General features: G+C 38.6%; 1 protein-coding gene and 1 non-coding gene across 9 annotated transcripts in view; one reads left to right on the top strand and one right to left on the bottom strand.

The window, feature by feature from the left end:
- Positions 1–25,841, top strand: part of USP40 (ubiquitin specific peptidase 40) — a 90,084-nt gene that overhangs the window by 27,189 nt on the left and 37,054 nt on the right. For 7 of the 8 annotated variants that reach the window (XM_060015896.1, XM_069540827.1, XM_069540828.1 and 4 more), the window contains 8 exons: positions 7,275–7,575; positions 10,214–10,295; positions 11,810–11,981; positions 13,852–13,936; positions 14,966–15,036; positions 15,940–16,259; positions 19,191–19,314; positions 20,719–20,776. In XM_060015896.1, the coding sequence (XP_059871879.1) occupies positions 7,275–7,575; positions 10,214–10,295; positions 11,810–11,981; positions 13,852–13,936; positions 14,966–15,036; positions 15,940–16,259; positions 19,191–19,314; positions 20,719–20,776 (1,213 nt within the window). Of the gene's footprint in view, positions 1–7,274; positions 7,576–10,213; positions 10,296–11,809; positions 11,982–13,851; positions 13,937–14,965; positions 15,037–15,939; positions 16,260–19,190; positions 19,315–20,718; positions 20,777–25,841 lie in introns of those variants that run through there. The other variant, XM_060015902.1, reaches the window with a different exon arrangement.
- LOC132428814 (small nucleolar RNA SNORA11) lies at positions 28–161 on the bottom strand. The gene has a single exon (XR_009520208.1). It is a non-coding gene; the product is annotated as a small nucleolar RNA SNORA11 (small nucleolar RNA).

The following is a 25,841-nucleotide window of genomic DNA, read 5'->3' on the forward strand; positions in this document are numbered from 1 at the left end:
CAGCAGCCACGTGAAGTGCAGGAGGACACATGTAGAGTATTTGTTCATAGGAAGGCCAAAAGTCTTATGCCCATTATCACAGTGAACCCAGATTCCTTTCGGGTGTGATATAAGCAGCTGATAGTTTTATCTTGAATAGAGGTTGGATTTTATCACATGCTGTTTTGTTTACATTTATCGATGTGATCACATGGCTGTTCTCTTTTATTCAGTTAATGTGGTGAATTCTGTTGACTGACCTTTTCAGTGTGAACGCAAACCTTACGTTTCTGGGGTAAAGCACACTTGGTCGTGATGTACTTGTATGCATTGCTGTATGCATTTGGCTCATATTTTCCTAAGGATTTTGTGTCTGTGAGAGATATGGGTCTTTAAGTTTCTTCCTCTGTAATATCTTTGTCAGGTTTCAGTATCAGGGTTATGCAGGACTCAAAAGAAGTTAGGAAATGTTCCTTTTTTATATTCTTGGAAAGGATTTCTCTGAGATAGATTATTATTTCTTTCTTAAATGGTGAAGCTAGTTAGACCTGGACTTTTTTTATGGCAAGGTTTTTAAATTATAGTTTTAATTTCTTTATTTGTAGAGTTGTTTTAGATTTTTTATTTCTTGAATTATTTTGGAAAATTATATTTTTTAAAGAATTTGTCCTTTTATCTATGGTGTCAAATTTATTGGCATGAAGCTATTCAAAATGTCTCATATTATCTTTTCTAGTGTCTGTAGGACCTAAATTTCCTCTTTTTAATTCCTGATATTAATAATTTGTGTTTGCTTACTTTTATTTTTTCATAAGTCTTGCTTAGGGCTTATCAAGTTTATTAAGCTTTTCAAAAAACAACTTTTTTGCCTTTATTTATTTTTCTCTACTAATCTGTTTTCTACTTCATTGATTTCTGCTCTTGTTTTTAATTATTTCCTTTTACCTTTGGGATTTAATTTAATCATCTTTTTCTAGCTTCTTGGGTTGGTATCTCAGTTGTTTTTTAAACCTGCCTTTTAAAATTTTTTTTTTAAATAAATTTATTTATTTATTTTTTGGCTGTGTTGGGTCTTCGTTTCTGTGCGAGGGCTTTCTCGGCGAGAAAGCTTTTGCGGCGAGCGGGGGCTGCTCTTCATCACGCTGAGCGGGCCTCTCATTGTCGCGGCCTCTCCCGTTGCAGAGCACAGGCTCCAGACCTGCAGACTCAGTAGTGTGGCTCACGGGCCTAGTTGCTCCACGGCACGTGGGATCTTCCCAGACCAGGGCTCGAACCCGTGTCCCCTGCATTGGCAGGCAGATTCTTAACCACTGTGCCACCAGGGAAGCCCTAAACCTGCCTTTTAATTCATGCTTTTAAATCTATAATTTCCTTCTTAGCGCTAATTTAGCTGTAGCTAAATTTGACATGTTGTTATTATCTTTCCATTCAAAATATATTGTAATTTTTCCTTCTGATTCTTTTATTGACCCATGAGGTTTTTGGAGGTGGATTGCTTAATTTCCAAATATTTGGGGAATTTCTAGTTATCTTTTCGTTATATCTATAAATTGATGTCTAATTCCATTTTACTCTGAAAACATGCTCTCTATGATTTCACTTATTCTTAATTTTTTGAGACTTGTTTCATGCCTCAGGATATGGTCTGTGTTGCTGAATGTTTCTGTTCACCAGTAAAGTTATTAATTTTCTGCATTTTTTGGGTATAGTGTTTCATAAATGTCAGCTAGGTCAAATTGGTTAATAACATTCTTTATTTCATCCCTATTCTTAACTAATTTTTCTGTCTTTTTGTTGTATCAGTTACTGAGAGAGTAGTTTTAAATCTCCAATTCTAATTGTACCTTTGCCCTTTCGTCCTTTCACTGTTGACAGTTTTGCTTCATGTATCTTGAAGATATATTATTAGTTGCATACACATTTTGGATTGTTAATGGCCTCTTGACATATGCCCTTCCTTTATCTCTGCTAATAGTCCTTACCTTCACATCTACCTTATCTGGTATTAATGTAACATACAAGCTTTCTAATGCAAGTGTGTCTCTTGTAAACAGTATGAAGTTGGTTCCTGCTTATTTTGGAAAATTGTGATTTTTAAGGAATTGGTTCTCAAAGTGTCAAATTTCTTAGTATAAAGTTGTTTGAAATATTATCATATTATCCTTTTAATTTCTGTAGGACCCTATTTCATTTCTGATATTGGTAATTTGTGTTTCTTAGCTTTCTTTTGTATCAGTCTTGATAGGGATTTGTCAAGGTTATTACACTTTTCTTTTTTAAAAATAATTAATTAGTTAATTTAACTTTTGGCTGTGTTGGGTCTTTGTTGCTGCACGCAGGCTTTCTAGTTGCAGTGAGCAGGGGCTACTCTATCGCGGTGCACAGACTTCTTATTGCAGTGGCTTCTTTTGTGGAGCACGGGCTCTAGGCGCATGGCCTTAAGTAGTTGTTGCACACGGGCTCAGTAGTTGTGGCTCGTGGGCTCTAGAGCGCAGACTCAGTAGTTGTGGCGCACAGGCTTAGTTACTCCATGGCATGTGGGACCTTCCCAGACCGGGGCTCGAACCCATGTCCCCTGTATTGGCAGGCGGATTCTTAACCACTGCACCACCAGGGAAGTCCAAGGTTATTAAACTTCTCAAAGAAACAGCTTTGCATTTGTTGTTTTTCTCTATTGTTCATCTGTTTTCTATCAAATGATAGAGTTTGACAGTCTCTACCTTTAAATTAGAATGTTCAGTACATTTATTTTTTTTATTAATTTTTTAAAAAATTTATTTATTTTTGGCTGCATTGGGTCTTTGCTGCATGTGGGCTTTCTCTAGTTGCAGTGAGCGGAGGCTGCTCTTTGTTGCAATGCGTGGACTTCTCATTGCAGTGGCCTCTCTTGTTGGGGAGCACAGGCTCTAGGCACGCGGGCTTCAGTAGTTGTGGCACGCGGGCTAGGTCATTGTAGCTCACGGGCTTTAAAGCACAGGCTCAGTAGTGTGACGCACGGGCTTAGTTGCTCCATGGCATGTGGGACCTTCCCAGACCAGGGCTCGAACCCGTGTCCTCTGCATTGGCAGGCGGATTCTTAACCACTGCACCACCAGGGAAGCCCCCATTTATTTTTAATGTATTAAATTGTGTGGTTGAGTTTGAATTTATCATGTAGCCATTTGTTTTTTATTTGCTTCTCCTGTCTTTCTTGCCTTTCTGTCTTTCATACCTTTGGATTAATCAAGTAATTTTTAGTGTTTGATTTTTGTCTTTGTTGACTTTTTAGCTGTACTACTTTAACTTTTTTACTCTAGGGATTACACTGTACATAAGTTAATATTATAAATTACAGACCAATACTGTAACACTTCATGTACAAGGTAAGATGTACAAGATACAGTAGCATAATTCTATTTCCCGACTTCCATTCTTTTCTGCTGTTGTCTTATGTTTTACCATTATATGTAAATTCACTGTGTGTGTGTGTGTGTGTATGTATGTATGTGTTTACTTTAAACATTTAAGCAACTTTTAAAGAAATTAATGAAAAAATCATGTTTTATTTTATCCATTCTGGTGTTCATTGCTCCTTCTTGCATGTCCAGGTTTGCATCTAATATCATTTCCCTTCAACCTAGAGAACTTCCTTTAGCGGTTCTTGGGCATCCAGAACTGCTGGCAAAAATATTCTCAGCTTTTGTTTGTCTGAAGTTTTTATCTTGCATTCATTTGTTTAAATGGTATTTTTGCTGGATATAGAATTCTTTTTTTCTTTTTAAAAAACTATTTATTTTTGGTTGCATTGGGTCTTCGTTGCTGCACACGGGCTTTCTCTAGTTGGGTCGAGTGGGGGCTACTCTTCATGGTGGTGTGCAGACTTCTTATTGCAATGGCTTCTCTTGTTGCGGAGCACGGGCTCTAGGCGCGTGGGCTTCAGTAGTTATGGCACGTGGGCTTCAGTAGTTATGGCACACAGGCTCAGTAGTTGTGGCTCGTGGGCTCTAGAGCACAGGCTCAGTAGTTGTGGCACACGGGCTTAGTTGCTCCATGGCATGTGGGATCTTCCCGGACTAGGGATTGAACCCGTGTCCCCTGCATTGGCAGGCTCCTGCACCACCAGGGAAGTCCTGGATACAGAATTCTAGGTTAATAGCTCTTATTGGTTTTTTCAGGACTTTAAAGATGTCATTTTATTATGTTTTGGCTTCCTTTATTTTGGCTGAGAAGTCAGTGTTACTTAAATGTAATGTGTCTTTTTTTTCTGTCTACTTTTAAAATAATCTCTTCATCTTTGGTTTTTAGCAGTTTAATAACAGTGTGTCTCAGTATGGTGTTCTTTGTGTTTATTTGCTTTGTATTTTCTAAGATTTTTTTTATCTGTGGCTTGAAATCTTTCTTCAGTTTTGGCCATTATATTTTCAATTTGTTTTTATGCCCCATTATCTCTCTCTTCTTCAGAAATTACAGTTACATATATATTGGACCATTCAGTATTTCCTCACTGGTCTTAGATATTCTAGCAGGAGTTTTTTTTTTTTCCCCTCACCCTCAATTTGGATAATTTCCATTGATCTGTCTTCATGTTCATTGATTCTTTCTCCTACTGTATCCAGTCTTCTGTTAAACCCAGCCAATGAATTAATGAATTTTTTCGTTTCAGATATTGTGTTATTCAGCTGTACAATTTTTTCTTAGCTCTTATTTAACGTGCCTGTTTCTCTGCTGAAATTACCCATTTGAACCTACTCTGTACATCCTTTCCTGTAAATTTACATATTTCATTAGCTGTTTACTCTTATAACATCTGGATTATTTCTGGGTCTGTAGTTATTACCTTTTTTTTTCCTGTTGTGAATTGACTGTCATCTCTTGGTTATGAATCCCATTGTCCTGTTTCTTTGCATGTCATATACTCTTACATTGCCTACTGGACATTGTGGGTGATGTGTTTTAGAGGCTGTGGATTATGTTACTGCTTTTTAGAAGGTTTATATATTTATTATTTTTGGCTGCATTGGGTCTTCGTTGCTGTGCGTGGGCTTTCTCTAGTTGCAGCGAGTGGGGACTATTCTTTGTTGCGGTGCACAGGCTTCTTGTTGCAGAGGCTTCTCTTGTTGTGGAGCACAGGCTCTAGGCACGTGGGCTCAGTAGCTGTGGCTCATGGGCTCTAGAGTGCAGGCTTAGTAGTTGTGGCTCACGGGCTCAGTTGCTCCGCAACATGTGGGATCTTACCGGACCAGGGCTCGAACCCATGTCCCCTGCATTGGCAGGCTGATTCTTAACCATTGCACCACCAGGCAAGTCCTGTGTTACTGTTTCTAAAGGGCTTTTCATTATATTCTAACAGGCCATTAAGTAACTTTGAATCATGTTGATCCTGTGGGAGCTTCATTTGGGGCTTTGGTAGGGTGGATCTGTTGCATTTAGCTGTTAGTCCTAGGGAGCAGCTGTTAGTCTTGGGGCCTGGATGGTCCTCCCTCTTAAGGCAGAGGTTAGCAAACATGGGGAAACTATGGCTTTCTGCCTTTTTTGTACAGCCCCCAGGTAAGAACTGTCTTTATATTTTCAAACAGTTACCTTTAGAAAGGTGCTCAAGTTTGCCTCTTAGCCCACAAAGCCTAAAATACTTACCGTCTGGCCCTTTATAGAAAAGTTTGCCAATCCCTGACCTGAGACATGGCCCTTCTAGGATTTCAGTGGAAAGCCTGAGGTGTTCGTCATATGCCTCTAATTTGGCAGGACTTCAACTCCATGCTCTTTCTTTCTTTTTTCTAATCTATCTTAACTTATTAATCCATTCACAACATGTTTATTTAACTCTATGTTCTTTCTACCCAGCAGCAGGGCGCTAAAATCTCTACTCAGATCTTAAATCTCCCAGCTGTTGCTTTCTGCTCAGTTCCTTGGGTCTCAGGCTGTCCATGTACCATTTAAGACTCAGCCAAGGATTTGAGGAGGATTTGGTAGAGATCTGGGGCTCCTTTATGGGGTTTTCTCCTTCACTTTCTAGGCTCTGTGGCAGTCTCAAATTCTGTTTCCTTAGTCCAGTAAGACTCTTGCCCTTTGCTTGAACTCTCTTCCACCATGCTCTGCTACAAACTGGGAAGTGGTGGGTTAATGCAGGACTCACCTAGCTTGTTTCCCTTTTGAAGGATTATGTTCCCTCCACTTTAGGTCAGCTTTTGCTTACTCTCCAAACAATTGTTTTCATTATTTTGTCTAAAGTTTATAATTTTTAATCAGTGGGGTTAGTCCAATTAAAAGTTCTCTGCCATTACTGGAACCAGACTACACTGAAGTTTGAGGTTTAAGAGTTAATCCTCAACTATCAAACAAAGAAAAGATTCGCTATACAGAAAGTATTCATTATACTCAGAGGTTTCAAATTATTATTTTATTGTACTTAAATTAGCTACAAAACTATATTACCATCTGTTACACACAGTGTTAACAATAATGCCGTTGGGTCATATGCCCTATACCCTTCTGTTTGATTAGAGAGTACACGTTACCATAAATTCTTCCTTTCCAAGAAAAAATGAGAAAATCACTTTTCCGTGTTGATTGATGATCTAAGCAAATGTTACATATACCTCCCAAGTGATTTTCTACATAAAGTAGTTTGTACTGAGAGAAAAGGGGGTGATACAAAGCCACATAGAGATTAGGGAATAAAAGAAGAGTAGAGTAGGGGATGGGGAGGTGGGATAGGCAATGGGGAGAGAAGGTTTTTTTCTTCGTAATCCTTTAGGTGGAGGAACCTGAGAAATGATAGTCTCTGAGATTATGACTTCAGCCTTGCAGTGTTCTGATTTCCTGAGCTAGCCTGTCAGCCTCCGGGACAGACAACACTGAATTTAGTTAATGTAAGCTTATAATTGTGACTATATCCCAGCAGTTTGTCTGAGTCACTAGTTTTGAAATTATCTTCTATGGTACTTCATTGTATAATTGCCTTTGTTTTGTGCTCTGTTTCGATTGCTTTAAACATTTCAGAAGTGTTTGTTCTATCTAATCTGTTTCAGTAAAGACTTTTTAAAAACAGCATTACCAGGTATAATTAAAGTATTTTTAAGATTGTGTCATGGCAGCTTTCTCCCTTGGTATAACTGTTAGACTATTTAACAGAAAGCACTCTGGGTTTTATTAAATGTTTTATTATGGCGCAAATGAAATTTTTTTCCCTCGTAGCTGACCAGGCCAAAAAGTTGACGTTAAAATATCTAATCACAGAAAGGAAGGTAAAGATTTTGTAATCATGTCAATGAAATTTTTTTTCATTAACCTAATGTTTGTTTTCTTTTTCTGTATAGTTTTTACAGCTTCATTCTCAGATATTTCTGCTCAGTTCAGATGAAAGTACAGTTAGTCTATTGAAGGACTGTTCTCTCCAGACTGAGTCTGATATACGAAGAAATGATCAACAACTTTTGAAGACACTTACTTCAGAACCCCCAGGATTAAATGATAGACCCTCCTGTCCCCACTGGTTTGATGTAAACGATTCCCAAGTCCAGCCAATTAAGGAAGAGGATATTGAACAGCAATTTCAGGGTAAAGAAAGTGCCTACATGTTGTTTTATCGGAAGTCCCAGTTGCAGAGACCCCCTGAAGGTATGGAAAGATAAATGTCCCTATTTGTTTAAGTCGATCACTTTAGAAGATAAACATTGAATGTTATTTGAAAGTTTACCCTTTTAGAAGGTTTACTCTTGAAACGTTTTAAAATATTTTCAAGCTAACTGTAAGAAATATACCAGAAAAAATTCAACATTCTGTCCTTTTATAAAGATTATATATTTCCGGGTTTTTTCCCCTGTAATAGTATGAGGCTGTAGTTAGATTTTCAAAATTGCATTTTCTTGGATCACATCATGTGTCTTGTTGTGTGGGCAGACGTGATTGTCCTCTGCTCAGGCTTCTCTCTGCAGTTTGGCCATGTGTTGTCTTTGAGTTGCAAGTGGCCTTGGTCTTATTTTCATGTGTTCTCTTTTATTTTCCTTTCTTTTCTCCTTTTCCTCAAGGTGATAAGTCTTTAAGCAATTGAAATATCTCTGAAGCCCTCTGTTGAATCTTCTAAGAGAGTTCATACCATGGTGGAGGTTAAACACTGAGACCCACAGTGATAAATTTTTGAATTGAAGCTACTAACATGAATCAGTCTGCAAGACTTTATTTGATCACTTCCCCAAATTTATGCAACTGGGAAAGCTCTTTAGATTGAGACATACCTATGATTAGAGATGAGGATACTGTTCTTAGAGACTGAGCATAGTGATCGTTTTTGTAAAGAATAAGAATAAAGCAGTTACCGATTTGCAGATGAATCAAAGGAAATTAACTCTCTGGATCTGAAACAATTACATAACTGTTCTGTTGACCAGAAGGGGCTTTGTTTTTTTCTGAGGGGAAAAAATATGGTAATCATTCTGATAAAAATATTGGGGAGCTGAATTCACAGTTACAGAAATATATATCAATTTCTTCAGATGACATATTGTCCTTTTCACTGAACTGAACTTCAGTGTATACATGATTGGAATATGTACTAAGTGACAGTTTTCCAGTTAGCTGAAGATTTGAATAAAGATCTAACCAAAATCTTGATGGACTTTTTTGGGGGATGAATGGATGGAACTTGGCAAAATGATTCTAAAATTTACCTGGGAAGATAAATTAATGAAAATTGAAGAAGGGACTGCTCAAGGAAACTTTACTGTGTCAGTATAAGCATATTTATGGTGCTGTAGCAGTTAAGACAGTGTAGTGCTAGTGCAAAGAGCTGGGCAGACCATTGAGCAGTAAGCCCAGGAGTTGATCTAAGTATTTTTAAGATTTTAATCCATGAAAAGGTAGCTTTTCAGATAAATAGGGGAAAAATGAATTAATAAATACAACTGAGAAGTTGATTAGTTGCTAATCACTTGAATGAGCCGTTAGTACAGTCAAGTGATGATATTTATCACTTGCATGAAATTATAGTTCCTTTAATGTTGATGTAAAAAAGGAGCCTTCACATGCATAAAATATAAATATTTTTCTGATCTTAAGGTAGAGAAGACCTTTCTAAGCATAAAAGCAATGAAAAAAAATTGAGGAAAAGTGATGTAAACCTTATTACGTAATACCGAAAGGCAAATGACAAGCTAGTGGAAAACAGCAAAATATACGACAAATTTATTTCCCCATCTGTAGAGTGCTCTTACGTTTATTCCATTGTGCTCAGTGGTAAATTGGGAAAAGGATATAAATAACTAACGTACAAAAGAAGAAATAAGGACAGCCAGTAAACTGCAAAAAAAAAAAAAAATTCCATCTGGCCCATAACCAAAAAACATGAATCATAACAGCAATGAATGACAACCTTTTTCTTACCAAATCAGATATTTCTGTTAACCTGGTTCTCAACAGTTGGCACTACCTCTGTATTTGGTATGTATATAAAGTAATACAACCAATATGGTTGTATGTACTTAAAAACCTTAAACCAATAATTATACTTCCACAAATTTGTCTTGAAATAATCAGGATCGTGTATACCTATTTATGTTCAAGGATGTTTGCTACCCCCGTTATTTTATAGTAATGACTAACAGAAAATCACCTAAATGTCTACCAGAAAAGGATTGGTTAGATTAATTATGCTATTTATAGAATGGGCTACTATGCAATCATTTAAAGATTTGGAAAAATATTCACAACATATGAAATGAAAAAGCAACTTACATGTTTGTTGACTATACTCCCAGTTGCTTTAAATAAGCGTGGTGTGTGGTGTGTGTGTGTGTGTGTGTGTGTGTGTGTGTATGTGTGTATGTATAGACACATTGTATAGAACAGAAAAAAGACCAGAAGTATATAGATAGCATTTTAGCAGTATTCCCTAGGAGTGGGATTATAGGTAATATTTATTTATTTTACAAAAAAAATCATTTCCAGAACTTTCACAGTGACCAATTATTACATTTGTTATCAAGAAGAAAACAGCAGGTGTTCTTTTTAAAAAGTATATTTAGAAAGAGTTGAAGAAATGGAATTCTCTAGCTTGGCTTAAAGAACTGTTTACCTTTCATATGTTTTAATGTTTTCAATTTGAAGATGGGAAAACTGAGATCCAGAGAAAATTCATGTTCACACAGGCAGTAGAAGCTTTCCTAGCTCCCAGCGAGGTCCTTTCTAGTTTTCTGTGCTACCTCTTCAGCAACCAGTTTTTATGTAGTCAGCACAAGTTAATGGAAAATTTTGTTCACAGCTCGAGCTAACCCAAGGTACAGGGTTCCATGTCATTTGCTGAATGAAATGGATGCCGCCAACATTGAACTACAAATAAAAAGGTAATTTTAAATTACTTTTAGAGTTTGAATAGTTTTTCTGGGGAACGAGGATCTAACTTAGGTCTTAAGTATTCAGTAATGAAAATTAAAGAGGAAAAAAAGTCAACTGTTTAATGCCGGTATCCTTTTATTAGCTGCTGAATTTTTATACTGAGAGTATCTTTTACTTTGAAATTACCCAGTGAGAGTGAATGAAATAATGACAAATGGCCATCGCTAAGTAGAGATTGAAGCCTAAGAAAACTAGAGAAATCTGTGAGCACGTAGTTGTGCTGAATGAATTGTGTCCTGGCCTGTCAGGTTATTCCCTCGGCACAGAGCCCATTGTGAAAATTTGCCCTCATGTGTAAGTGGTTTGTGAAGAACTAGCCCGTAGTGACATCAGACCAGAGGTGGGCAAATGGGAGGAAATGTGGAGTCTACAGACTGTTTGGCTTAATGTCAATCTTGGGCAAAAGCCTACAATGGATTATTAAAGGGATGGTTTGTGAGAACTTGATGATCTGAACATTCTCTTTTGAGGTCTAACCTTGGACCATGAAGAACTGGTTCTTTGCTCTCTGGGTCGGTGGGGTACTGGATTAGGGAAATGGATGTTCCCATGGTCTCCTTGTGGACCTGAGGGGCTGATTACATAGCAGGGATGTGTTCAACATTTTTATCATTGATTTGAAGCTGAGGGAAAAAAATAGGTAGATTGAATGGCAAATTAAGATCAGAGGAGATCTCAACAAAAATCAAGACACTAAAAATATAAAAATTTAACAGAGTAGAATATCTTAAGTGCGAAAGATAACCAACTTGCCTGAGTGGTGTGGATTAGCAGTTGGTATTAAAAACAAAAACAGCCTATGGGGTTTTAGTCAGCGAGCACTAAGCTTTTTAATGTGGTCATGGAAAAGCTCATGCTGTCTTTGACCACATTCACAGAATTGTGCCTGAGGTACCTGAATGGTGGCTATAGCTTCATCCAACTCTCCGTTGGTGGGGCTGCCTGAAGTGTTTTTGGTGCCGTGCTTCACAGCAGCTGAATGGGTTCAGAAAAGTGTAGCAAGCGCCCGGCTGCTGCTGAGGCCATTTGACTTGGAAAGAGCAGACTCCAGGGATCATGAGGCTGACTTCAGATAGTTTATAGGAGAGTCTGTGGGGTCTAGTTGAAGCAAGGAGAAAATAGAAGTTGTAAATCTAGCACTTACCACAGTTATAGGAAGATGTTTCCAGCATTTTGTTCATAATTATAATCTCAGTATTGGACGAGTTCAAGTGTCAGTATTTGTTCAGAGTAACACTGCACAGTGTGCATTAAAACCATCTTCCTTGGAATTCACCGTGGCAGAGCTATTGAGAAACTAAACTGAGTTATTTTGGAGCATGGAAGAAAAGGATGTTAATTATAATTACTTAGGTGGAGTGGAGAACTTCTTTATATTGTAAATCAAATATTTTTGGTTTGAGATGAAACAGTATCTGCTGTAAAAACATGACATTTATGTATTTTTTATGCCTCTTTAAAGGGCAGAATGTGATTCTACAAACAATAATTTTGAATTGCATCTCCACCTCGGCCCTTATTATCATTTCTTCAATGGGGCTCTGCACCCAGTGGTCTCTCAAACAGAAAGCATGTGGGATTTGACGTTTGATAAAAGAAAAACTTTAGGAGATCTTCGACAATCAATATTTCAGGTAATTTAGCCTCACTTACTCTTAATAGACATTCAGGTCCGTCTTAAGCGGGATTCTCCTTTTCAAACTCCTGTTTAGGATACAACTATTTATTTTTCACAGCTGCTTAGGAAAATCCTACATCTACCACTTCCATAGAGGGATGGTCCACATGTTCTCCCCTCACTTGTAAGTCTCTTAGGGAGGCTTTTCTGCACAATCAAGACTCAAGAGTCCTGCCAGCAGGTTTTCAGGGGAGAATCAAGCCTGGTGTATTTAATCTGGGGGAGAGAAAGAGTATAAGGTTGTCTCTTTTGGGAAAAATAAATGAAAGAGAATTGTCTTTTAAAAGGAGTAAAAAGATAGATAATTACGTTGCCTAAAACCAAGAGCTACTAAACAAATAAAAGCAACTAACTTTTCTACCTTTCAGTGTAGAATGACATTTATTAATAAGATTCCTAAGTGAAGGAAAATGTCTACTGGTCTATAGTAAAAGCAAACATCGTTGTAATCATTGTCTCTAAATTATTTATCCCGTCGTGTTTTAACGACGACGACAACAGTGCTCTTTATTTTACTTAAAATGTTTTCATATAAATTCTATCATTTGATTCTTTAACCTCATGAGGGCAAGATAACCCCATTTTAAAGATGAGGAAATTGTGATTTAAAGAGATCTAATGGCTTGCCCAGGGTCAGACATCTAGTTAGCAGTAGAACTAGGACTCCAGCCCTGGTCTCCCTACTCTTTCTTTCCTCTTAATTATACTTCACTCCACACTACTTCCTGATAGAGGAAAAGGGAAATAGAAAATGTGAGCTTCCCCCCCCACCCAGAATTAAGTGAATTTTCTGAAAAACTGTATCATTTACCAAAATTATTAGCTTTCTTTTGATTTTCCTCTTGTACAGAGAAAAGCAGGCCAATTTCTTCTTTAACTTTAGTTGATTTGAATATTTAAATGTTGGATCAGGATCAAAATTTCTAAAACTATCTAGTACTTCTGAACTTTTCCACTAAAAGTTTATTTCTGAGCCAATCCTGGCAGTGACGATATAGGTGGACTTGGAGATTTGGCCCTGCCTAGGGTAGCGTTTCAAGTGGAAAAGACCTTGGTCACCTTTACAAGGTTTAGATTTCATGCCAGTCTGCTTTTTGATGGTTTAAGTGCACATCTCTGCCAGTGGCACATCTTAGAATTAAGCCACTGGCAAGAGGCAGAGAGACTGACAGTTAAGTAATCATGTGTAAGTATGAAATTTCTTTTTAAGAGAACTATCTTGTGATATTGTGGAGAGGGACTAAATAGGACTGACCTTTATTGGTGACATTGTTTTGGTGAGGTTACCACAGTCCCCAGAGTCTTGGAGCTAGAAACTTAAAAAACAAATCCCTGGTAATCTACTAAATAAACTGGTAATGCTACTTTTTAAATTTACAGTGGGAGACATTCCTTTCAAGAAACAAGAGTATTCGTGTGTGCTGCTCTTCCCTGAGCAGTACTGATTAAACACGTCAGTTTTGCTCTTTTGGACCAGGATTCCTGGGCTGGCACACTGATCATTTTGCCTTCTGATAAAAGTGATCTTCCCATAAATTAAGTAGAAATGGTTGTTGTTTAGATGGTCATTGTGCTCTTTGTGTATGTCAGGGTTCTTCAGTCACTAATGGATGTGAGATTAACCATCTTTGGCTTTGACTGATTTAACATTGAAACATGTCTGCTTTCCTCATTTTTGGTGCAGGATGGGGATTATCGTGTTCATTTTCTTGTTCCCTGTGTCAGCTACATAAGTAAATTGGCACAGTGCTCTTCTTACTTAACCTGGAAAAGTGATCTATGTGTGATTTTTCATTGTTCTCTTTTCTTTCATTCATATTCTGCAGCTGTTAGAATTTTGGGAAGGAGATATGGTTCTTAGTGTTGCAAAGTTTGTACCAGCAGGACTTCATGTTTACCAGACACTTGATGGTAAGAGAAATGTTAAAACACAGCAACTTATTGTGTATATATACATTTTGTGGGGCTCATCTGTACGTTTTGTGGGGCTCATCTGAGACTTTCTGCTCTTGGCCAGTCTTTCCCCTACATACTACTATTCTTAGCTATGCAGGTTCTCATCACATTGGTTTTAACAAATAATATATTTAGTTTTTCATATTTAATAAAACAATTTATTTAGTTTATAATGTATCCAATATACGTAATGTGTGAAATTTTGCTAACATGGAAATGTTTTGTATTTTCTGAAATTAAGGCTACTTCTCTGCCTAAACAAATTTTTTCTTAAAGGCTTTGGAAATTTTTTTATATTACCCCAAACTTCTGAGCAAAATGGTTTGAAACCATTTAAATCTTGTTAAATATGGCTTGTTTTTTTAATCCAATCTCAGCTTCAGACTTTGTAGCAAAACAAAAGTACTTCAGGAGCTTAAAAGTACTTCCTTTAAATAACAACAGAACAATAATAGCAGTAGCAGCAGTAACAGTTGTCTTGGACTTCATGGTGCCAAATACTGAGATAACTGTTTTGTGTAAATTATCTAATTTGATTTTCACAAAATTCTTTTATCCCCATTTCATAAATGAAAACTGAAGCGTAGAGGCTTGAAGTCCACAAGGTCATACAGCTCATTAGTGGGTGAGTGAGGACCGTTTGATGTGTAAGCCTTCCCCATGTTCACAGTGTCAAGTACAGTTGACCTTTTATATTAACTTTTTTTTTTCCTGCTCTCATGCCCACAAATCTTATGGGGGAAATGCTTACATAAAATGAAAACAGAGAAGAAAAAAAAAAGGCTAAAGAGTGTGATGGAAGGAATAAAGATAAAAATAATATAAAATAATATCAATATAACAAACATAATTACTCCCTTTTTCTTAGTTTCCTCAATGAGAATGCTTCTTTTCAAACAACTGTTTGTGTCTTGGCTGTTGCTTTAGTTAAATTTTTTTTTGATGATCATGAGAATGGTTTCACTGATAATCTCATCTTCCTAGGAGATCACCTGACACTGTGTGACATTGAAATTGCTGATGGGGAAGACATCTTTGTATGGAATGGGGTGGAGGTAAATAAGTGTTGAAGAAATGTTCATGAGAGTTTTGGATATTTTTTAAGTTGTTGTGATAAAATTTTATTCAGCATATATGACGGCACTTACATATTCGAAAACTGCTGAAATATCCAGTAAATTTTAAGTACAATCAGTGTTGGTTATATGTTCAAGAGATAGTTGTAGAACACCTCCATGGTGCCAGGCTGTGTGTGAGAAGCTAGACACAAAGGTAAATAAGTGATCAGTCTGTATCCTTCAGGCACGTAGTGTGGGTCACTGCGCTGAGATAGGTGAGCAGGAGGGTCTGTACAGACTTTTTTTTTTTTTTTGCGGTGCACGGGCCTCTCACTGTTGTGGCCTCTCCCGCTGCGGAGCACAGGCTCCGGACGCGCAGGCTCAGCGTCCATGGCTCACGGGCCCAGCCGCTCCGCAGCACGTGGGATCTTCCCGGACCGGGGCATGAACCTGTGTCCGCTGCATCGGCAGGCGGACTCTCAACCAGTGCGCCACCAGGGAAGCCCTGTACATACTCTTGATGAGGATTCAGAAGGAGCGGTTCGTCACACTGTTAGGGCTGGAGGCGACTTAGGGGAGCACAGTCAAGAGAGCAGTGAGGCATCTCACCCACTCAGTGGACGTCCTCGGTCCACCTCATAAATTTACCACTGCTGAGGACTCACGTGTCTGTCTCCACTTCAGATTTCTCTCCTAAAAAGTAAAAGATGGCTAAGAAAAAGCTTCAAAAATCTAAAGCTGTTCTTCTGATACTTAAAAGACATTTGTGAAAACTTCATTTCACTTGAAAAGAAAAAAAAAAGGGAATTGTTCTATAAGAGTCTACGTTACTGCATTACTGTGTTGACCTGATTTTGGCAAATACGAGCTATACTGATGGCTGACTTGATACTGTTGTAGGTTGGCGGAATCCAGATTCCAGCTGGTAGTGACTGTGAACCTCTGCTTTTAAATGTTCTTCATCCGGCGACAAGCAGTGAAGAAGAGCAGTGTCAGCAGTTGATAGACTCTCCATATGTCTTTCCATCTAATGCAGAAATAGGTAGTGTATTCACAGCCTGTGCAATCCCAGACGGAGTCATCTTAGTCAACAGTGCTGAGTCTGTAGGTGAAGAGAGCTGGACCACCATTCCCAAGGAAGACTTGAAGAAGACATTCAGAGAACAAGGTCTCAGAAATGGAAGCTCAATTTTAATTCAGGATTCTAATGATGGTAACAGGTAACATGCTAAGAGAATTCTTTTTAAACTTATTGTAGTTACAGTGCTGTATCTTAGAACTCTAAAGCTTTATGTTAATAATGATGAGAGTTAAATGTTTCGTTTTATTTCTAGACATTGTGTTCTATATATTGTAAATAGGAATGTTCGTGGTTAGGCAACCTGGAGAAAAATGATATTGTAGTGTGATTTTTTTTTTTTTTTTTGGTAAATGTGGTAACTGAATAATATAGGTATAGGCTAGATATAGTGTAGATTAGTTGGCAGTAAAACAGAACCTTATCAAATAATTCTGATTAGCACTCATTATAAGACAGAGGGCACATTCTCACAGAGAAAGTTCCTAAAATTTTTCATGAGGAAGGTATTATCACAGCTAAATTTGTCTTGTCACAAGGATCTCAGAAGGCAGTTCAGTTTTTTGTTATAATCCTTTTTATGATGCTTGAGATCCTCCCAGCTGCCCAGGTGAGGCAGTTACTTGGGGAATTGCAGCCTTGGTTCCTGTAAGTCACATTTGAAGCTCAGGGGTGCTTCCTCTCTTCATTTTTGTTACCCATGTCTGTGCCAGTACACTTCTGTGGACAGCATTATCATATACTGTAACCCCCGCAATTTCCACACATTGAAGACTTCAGGTTATGACCAATGAATCAGTTCCCTGCTTTATCAGTGCTGTGAATATACGTAGATTACAGAGGCTCTGTATTATTGTTTGTTAGTGGCTGTGACATAGAGAAGCAGAGCACTTGTGAAGTGTGTTTATTTTGGATTACATGTATCACTCTCTTTTCGACAAGTGTTTTCCAGGCATTTATTTCCCTATCTTGTTTATTTAATTTAAAAGTTTATTATAAATTTCTTTTTAGAAAGTAATATACTTTCATTAGGACTTGGGAAATACAGAGGTGAAGACAGGAGACCCAAAACAGCATCACCATACCACTCATGCAGTGTCTGTCACTGTTAGCTTTCTGAGCTCAAATAATTGGGTTTTTGTTTTGAAGGGTTTTTTCCTATTAATTTATTATTTTATATATATATATTTTGGCTGCATTGCGTCTTCGTTGCTGCGCGCGGGCTTTCTCTAGTTACAGTGGGCGGGGGCTACTCTTCATTGCGGTGCGCGGGCTTCTCATTGCAGTGGCTTCTCTTGTTGCAGAGCACGGGCTCTAGGCGTGCGGGCTTCAGTAGTTGTGGTGCACGGGCTTATTAGTTCCTCCGCGGCATGTGGGATCTTCCCGGACCAGGGCTTGAACCCATGTCCCCTTCATTGGCAGGCGGATTCTCAACCACTGTGCCACCAGGGAAGTCCGGTTTTTTCCTTTTTAAACATAATACTGATGATATTGTAGATAAATAGTTATATCCTGCTTTCCCCTCATGTTTTTGTTTTGTTTTGTTTGCGGTACGCGAGCCTCTCACTGTTGTGGCCTCTCCCGTTGCGGAGCACAGGCTCCGGACGCGCAGGCTCAGTGGCCATGGCTCACGGGCCCAGCTGCTCCACGGCATGTGGGATCTTCCCGGACCGGGGCACGAACCCGTGTCCCCTGCATCGGCAGGCGGACACTCAACCGCTGCGCCACCAGGGAAGCCCTCCTCTCATGTTTGAAGGCTCTTCATAAACCTCATTTCATGGCTGCATAATAACCTATGTTGATGTTAGAGGTTACCTGACTGCTCCTGTGTGAGGAGTGGGTAGAGACAAGGCCTTGGGGGCTGGCTGCCTGGCTTTGTTTGCAGCTTTATCACTTACTAGTAGTGTGACCGTGGGCAAGTTACATCATCTCTCTCTGCTTAATTTCTTCTTCTGTAAAATGAGCATAATAATTAGTACCAGCTTCCTACAGTTGTAAGGATTGAAGAAGTTAAGAGCTAGATAGTTTAGCTAGCATCCTTGTTATCATCCAGTTTTTCATTATTTTAAGGTGGTCTTCAGGGAACATCTTTGTGCTTAAAACTTTGCTCTATTTAAGATTGCTAACTCAAGGTGGAGTCCCAGAGTGGAATAACTGAAATGAAGAGTAGAATTGTGTTTTGGGGCTCTGCTACACACTCGCAAAGAGGACTTCGCTAGCCCACTCAGTGCCTCTGTGTGAATTAGTAAGAAGTCACTCCTTCCTCAAGAACCTTTGCTATTATCTGCAGGAAAATCTTGTTAGAACAAGACACTCCACTGCCATCTGCTATCATGAAATTTTTTAAAATCTCTATAATAAAAATATAAACATACAATGTGTATGATGTGAATGATATGCATTAGATGTGGTACTTTTTTTCTTTTCTGTGGTGCGCGGGCCTCTCAGTGCTGTGGCCTCTCCCGTTGCGGAGCACAGGCTCCGGACGCGCAGGCTCAGCGGCCATGGCTCACGGGCCCAGCCGCTCCGCGGCATGTGGGATCTTCCCAGACTAGGGCACGAACCCGCATCCCCTGCATCAGCAGGCGGACTCTCAACCACTGCGCCACCAGGGAAGCCCAGATGTGGTACTTTTATTCAACGTCAGTCTGCACGGCTGTGCATGCTGTCCTGCTTTTAAACTACTAAAGTCTGTGGGTGGGCTTTTGGCGTAGGTACTCTTTTAAAGCTCCACTGGTGATTGCAGCATGCAGGTAGACGTTAACAAGTGATTGTTCAATTACAACAGTTCTCTTTGAAAAATGTGGCAACAAATTATTTGTATAAATCAAAGATTATTTGGAATCATGAATATAGACTCCGTGGAATACTATCTTAACACTACCCTAAAAAGATAGTGAACTTTCAAAAACCCAACTCAGTAGAACTTGGTCACCTTTAATTAGTCACATTAAGTGACACATGCAGAATTTTGGAAGTGGTGCCTAAAGAAAAGCATGAATTTTCCAATCCTCTCTGATCCATAAAAGGGCTGTATAAAGACACATTTTTTAAATGTCTTTTTACCCTACAGTTTGTTGACCAAACGAGGGAAGTGGATCACCAGTGTGAATGAGGTTGACTGGCTCCAAGTTAAAAATTTATGCCAATTAGACTCTGAAGAAGAACAAGTTAAAATATCAGCAACTCTTAACACAGTGAGTAGATATTGATTGAAGTGTGCTTGACAGCTTTTCATTAATACAGTTTTACTTAGAAAGCAGTACCTTAATCTTTCAGAATAGGTGTCTCAGTAAACTTCTAAATCTTAAGAAATCACCTTTTTATTTGTAACATTTGATTATTGCTTATTTACCTTTGTTAGCCCTTGGCATATTTCAAGAAAATATATGCCTTTTTTTCCCTCCAAAGCCTAGAATTAGAATGTGGGAGTTACCTTTTTAATTAGTTCATGGAATCTTCTGACTTTGATAACTGTGAAATGCTATTTTCAAGAGCCTTTTCTGTATTTTTAAAACAAGGTATATATGTTTTGGTTTTGTGTTCTTTGGTGTTTGGGTTTTTTAAAGTTTATCTTAAATTGCTCTACAGTATACTCTGTGCTCTGTATAAAGCCAGTTGCTCTTCAAAGGGAGTTTTTTCAGTTTTCCATTTAAGACTATTATACTGGTTTCCTTAAACATTATTTCAGGAAACATCTTTTTATATTTATGTAGTCTCCATTTATTAAGTTCTTCTGTAACTTTATTTTAAAAATTTAGAGTGTTTTCTTTTATATAAAATTATAGTTTCTTAAGGTTTGTTTGCACATTAGTGGGAACAGTATAAGGTCAATGCCCCAAAGCTCAGGAGACCTACCGCCCTGACCCCGAATGGGAGGCTGGTGCAGTCCTTGATTACTGCAGGCTCTGTTCCTTCTTGGCACAGTGGGGGGCGTAGCAGGGGTTACCGGTGGGGAGGTAGAGTCAATGATCTCTGTCGTCAGCTTTACCCCTAAATTTCCACGATTTTATGCCCTAGAGGCAATTAGCCTAAATTTTAAAAAAGAAAAGAAAACACAATCTAAAATAATTTAAGTAGAAATTTTAAATAGTACCCTTGGATTAGTACATTTTTATATTATTAATGCTTATTAATTATTAGTACAGTTTTATATTATATTATTAATGAAGATGTGGGATCTTCCCAGACCAGGGATTGAACCCGTGTCCCCTGCACTGGCCCTGAATTCATCATTCTTAAAGAAACGTATAGTTTCTTTTGTTTGCTATCATCAGAAAAGTTAACTGTTTGTCCACTTTTGCCTTTCGCTACTATTAAGTCTTTGGTTTTCTAAAGTTTTCTGTAGGCAGCCTTTCCATTCCAATTATTATCAATTTGGTGCAAACTTAACCAAGATCTAAGTTTTTGCCTTTGACTTTGTAGAAGAGAGAAAATAATTTCAGAGATGGAAAAATAATTTTTTTCAAGTAGGCAAAAACTGCTAAATGTAAGGTAATTAATAACTCCACCTGTGTATGCACACACTGACGATCTTCATTTTCCTCTCCTCCCGTTGCCTTTAACTTATACACAGTCATTAGTTTATTTCTCTATTTTAGGTGGTGTTTGATATTCGAATTAAAGCCATAAAGGAATTAAAATTAATGAAGGAACTAGGTAATCATTTATGTTTGCTTTTGGTTTTTTGGTTTAATTTAGTTTTGTTTTGATTTTTAATTGAAAAAAATGTGGGAGAGTACAAAAAATAATTTAGGGAAAACTCACGTATCTACCACCCAAAATGGACAAATGTTAACATCTTGCCATGTGTTTGTTTTTGCCTCAAACATTACAAATAAAGTCCTCTATGTTCTCCTCCTCAGACCTATCATCCCTCCCCAGATGCAACCAGTATATCTGATTTGGGTGTGTATCTAGTTCGTGCATTCACATTGCACTATATATATTATACCTCTCTCTGTACCTGTGTGTGTGTATATTGTATTTTTACATTTATGTAAATTCTATCTTAATGAATATAACATTCTACAAACTCACTCTTCACTCGGCATTAAGTTTTCTTTTACAGCTTTATTGAGGTATAATTTACATATCATAAAACATCCATTTTAAGCGTAATTCAGTGATTATTAGTAAATGTATAAAGTCATACAACCATCACAGCAATCCAATTTTAGAACAGTTTCATCACTCCAAAAAGATCTCGTTCCCATTTGCATAGCAAGCGCCTGACAGCCATTCATCTGCTTTCTGTTTCTTCTGACTTGCTTTTCTGGCCATTTCATGTACATGAAAGCATGTTATAGGTAGTCCTTTGTGTCTGGCTGCTTTCACTCAGCGTATCATTTTTGAGATTCATCCACGATGCAGCATGTTCCAGCAGTTTGTTCCTTTTTGTTGCTGACTGGATTGTATGCATGGTGTGGATGTACCACATTTTGTTTGTTCATTACCAGCTGATGGACATTTGGATTGTTTCCACCTTGGGGCTTTTATGACTGATTCTGCTATAAACATTATGTCTTCGTATAGACCTGTGTTTTCAGTGCTCGGAATTGCTGGGTCATATGGCAAAGTTATGTTTAACTTTATAAGAAACTGCCGTACTGTTTTCCAAAGTGGCTGAATCATTTACGTGCCCACTGACAATGTATCAGGGTTGCAGTTTCTTCACATCCTTGCCAATATTTAGAATTGTCTTTTTTTTTAATTTTTATTTATTTATTTTGTTTATTTTTGGCTGTGTTGGGTCTTCGTTGCTCCACACAGGCTTTCTCTAGTTGCGGCGAGTGCGGGCTTCTCACTGCGGTGGCTTCTCTTATCGTGGAGCACGGGCTCTAGGCGTGCGGACTTCAGTAGTTGTGGCACATGGGCTCAGTAGTTGTCGCTCGGAGGCTCTAGAGCGCAGGCTCAGTAGTTGTGGCGCATGGGCTTAGTTGCTCCACGGCATGTGGGATCTTCCTGGACCAGGGCTCGAACCTGTGTCCCATGCATTGGCAGGTGGATTCTTAACCACTGTGCCACCAGGGAAGTCCTATAATTGTCTTTTTGATTGTAGCCATTTTAGTGACCGTGAATTGGTATCTCCTGTGTTTAATTGCATTTTCCTGATGCAGTGATGGTGAGCACTGTTGATGTGCTTATCATCTATTTGTGTACTCCAAGGATCTTATTAAAACTACCAGAATTAATAAGTGAGTTTAACAAGAACTCAAAATCAATATAGAAAAATCCATATATGTTTACTAGCAACAAAAAAATGGAAAATTAAGTTAAGAAAACATTTATAATAGCATAAACTATCATGAAATACTTGGGGGTAAATTTAACAAGATATGTAGAAGACCTGTACACCAGAAACTAGAAAAGATTGCCATGAAAAATAAAAGAAGACCCAAATAAATTAAATGATGTACCATATTCTTGGATCAGAAGACACAGTACTATTAAGAGGCTAATTCTGTCAAAATTTATTTGTACATTCAGTGCATTCTCACTCAAAATTCTGGCAGGTTTCTTTTTTTTTGGTAGTAATTGACAAACTGATTCTTAAATTTATGTGGAAATGCAAAGAACCTAAAGTATCCATAACAATTTTAGAGGAAATAAAGAACAAAGTTGGAAGAGTTACACCATCTGATTTCAAGACTTACTCTGAAACTGTAGAAATCAAGACAGTGTGTGTAGTCATGAGGGTAGACATATGGAGCGGAGTTCAGCACGTGTGGCCTACAACCTGCTTCTGCACAGCCAGTGAGCTAAGAATAGGTTTTACATTTTTTAAGGGCTCTTTTAAGAAGAAGAATGTGCAACAGAGATCGTATGTGGAAATGTTCCAGAGTATTTACAACAGAACTACATTGAAAAGCCAGAAATAGATGCAAACATATTTAGTCAGTTGACTTTCAACAGAAGTGCCAAGGTATTTCCATGGGGAAAGATACTCTTTCAGCATACAGTGCTGGACCAATTGGATATCAATAGATGCAAAAATGAACCTCCAACTTTGCCTTACATCATGTAAAAAATGAACTCAAAATGGATCATAGAACTTCCATGGTGGCGCAGTGGTTTAGAATCCGTCTGCCAATGCAGTGAATGTGGGTTCAACCCCTGGTCCGGGAAGATCCCACATGCCACAGAGCAACTAAGCCCGTGCACCACAGCTACGAAGCCTGCGCTCTAGATCCCATGCTCCACAACAAGAGAAGCCACTGCAATGAGAAGCCCGCGTACTGCAATGAACAGTAACCCCCGCTTGCCACAACTAGAGAAAGCCCGTGCGCAGCAACGAAGACCCAACACAGCCAAAAATAAATTAAAAAAAAAAAAAAAAAGATCATAGACTTAAATGTTAAAACCTAAAACTATAAAACTTCTGGGGGAAAACATAGAAAATCTCTGTTATTTTTACCATAAGGAAGAGATTTTTTTTAAAAACAGGACTTAGAAAGTACAAACCATGAAAGTAAAAGCAAATTGGACTACTACAAAATTTTAAAGGCATTTGAAAAGGCAGGCCACAAACTGAGAGAAAAAATTAATAAAACATGTATTTGACAATAGACTTGCATCCAGGATATATAAAAAATACTTATAACCTAATCAGAAGACAACCCAAATTGAGAAGCCACTTTACAAAAGAAAATCTATCTATGAACACCCAATAAGCACAGGAGAAGATGCTCAGTATCATTAGCCAACAAACTAAAACCGTAATGACACATCACTGCACGCTTAGTAGAATGATTAAAATTTTAGATGCTGACAAAACTAAGTGACATCAAAGATGTGGAGCAACTGGGACTGCCGTGTATTGTTGGTGGGAGTGTAAAATGGTACAGTCACTTTGGTAAGGAGTTAGCTTATTTCCTGTGAATTTAAACATTCACTTATCAATTCTGGATTTTTATCCAAGAAAAATTAAAACATGTATCCTTACAAATACTGTATGTAAATGTTCATAACCAAAAATGGGAAACAATCCAAATACCAGTGAGCAGGTGAACAAATTGTGGTGTATCCATACAATGGGATACTATTCATCAATAAAAGAAGTAAACTACCACCCCATGCAAAACATGGGTGAATCTCAAAGACATCATGCCAAGCAAAAGAAGCTAGTCACAAAAGAGTAATACTCTTAGGATTCCACTTATCGATGTGAAATTGTCAAAAAAGAAAACCTAAGCTATAGTTACAGAGGCAGATCAGAATCAGGGGATGGGGAATTGACTACGGAGTGGCATGAGGGAATTTGGGGGGTGACGCAAATTATATCTCAATTTGCTGGTGGTTACTGAGTGTTTTCATCGACCTCTTTTAAACTGTGCGCTTAAACTGGATGTGTTTTATTATAAGTAAATTATACTTCAGTAAAGTTACTTAAGAATATATGGTTTATGCGGGCTTCCCTGATGGCGCAGTGGTTGAGAGTCCGCCTGCCAATGCGGGGGACGTGGGTTCGTGCCCTGGTCCGGGAGGATCCCACATGCCACGGAGCGGCTGGGCCTGTGAGCCATGGCCGCTGGGCCTGCGCGTCCAGAGCCTGTGCTCCGCAGCAGGAGAGGCTGCAGCGGTGAGAGGCCCGCGTACCGCAAAAAAAAAAAAAAGAATATATGGTTTATTAAAATTAATAGTTTGTTGTCTTCCCATGTCACAGATCTCCTTTCTTCCACTCCTTCTTCCCTCCAAACTATTCTTTACATAGCAAGTGATCTTCTTAAACGTAGGTGAATCAGATCATGTCACCCTCTGCTCAAAGCCCTGTTGTGCTCTTTGTACTTGGTAGTGTATTGCCTGCGGGCTCCTGGCCTACAGGAACCTGCTTCGTCTGACCACTGCCTAACTGACCTCCTTGCAGTCCACTCACCTGCTTATTCACAGCGTACTTCCCATGCTGACTTTGTGGAATTTCTGGTCACAGGCGCTCTTCCACCCCCGAGACTTCTTTTTTTTTTTTTTTTAAAGCAGAGGGAGGTTTTTTGTTTTTTTGTTTTTACATATTTATTTTTGGCTGCGTTGGGTCTTTGTTTCTGCGCGTGGGCTTTCTCTAGTTGTGGAGAGCGGGGGCTGTTCTTCACCGTGGTGGCTTCTCCTGTTACGGAGCTTGGGCTCTAGGCGCACAGGCTTCAGTAGTTGTGGCTCCCGGGCTCTAGAGCGCAGGCTCTGTAGCTGTGGCGCACGGGCTTAGTTCCTCCGCAGCCTGTGGGATCTTCCCGGACCAGGGATCAAACCCATGTCCCCTGCATCAGCAGGTATTCTTAACCACTGCACCACCAGGGAAGCCCCCCTGCGACTTCTTAGTCCTGTAATCTTTTTTGAACTCTGTTCCCTTTACTCTTCATCTGCTAACTTCAGTCACTCATTTGGTCTCAGCTGAAATGTTATTTCCGTCATTCCTGGCTACACAATCTCAGTTAATCTGTCTCTCGTACTCTAACGCCCTGTCCTTCCCTTCATAGCACTTACACTGTAACTACCTGTGTTTTGTGTTATGAATGTCCACCTCCCCCATTAGATGAGGCTCTTTGCGGGCAGAGTCCATGGCTGTTTTTCTTATTGTCAGCTTCTAGGACAGTGCCTGGCACATAGAAGATACATGGTGTGTGTTGAATGAAAGTGAAAATTTTTTTTAAAAACAGTATTTTAAATTAACATTTTTTAAATTGGAGAACTCTTTTACATAAGCTGTTTCAGTTGTCAAGGAGTTTGTATTAGA

Source organism: Delphinus delphis, chromosome 7, assembly GCF_949987515.2.
Source record: "Delphinus delphis chromosome 7, mDelDel1.2, whole genome shotgun sequence".
In the NCBI taxonomy this organism is placed as follows: domain Eukaryota; kingdom Metazoa; phylum Chordata; class Mammalia; order Artiodactyla; family Delphinidae; genus Delphinus; species Delphinus delphis.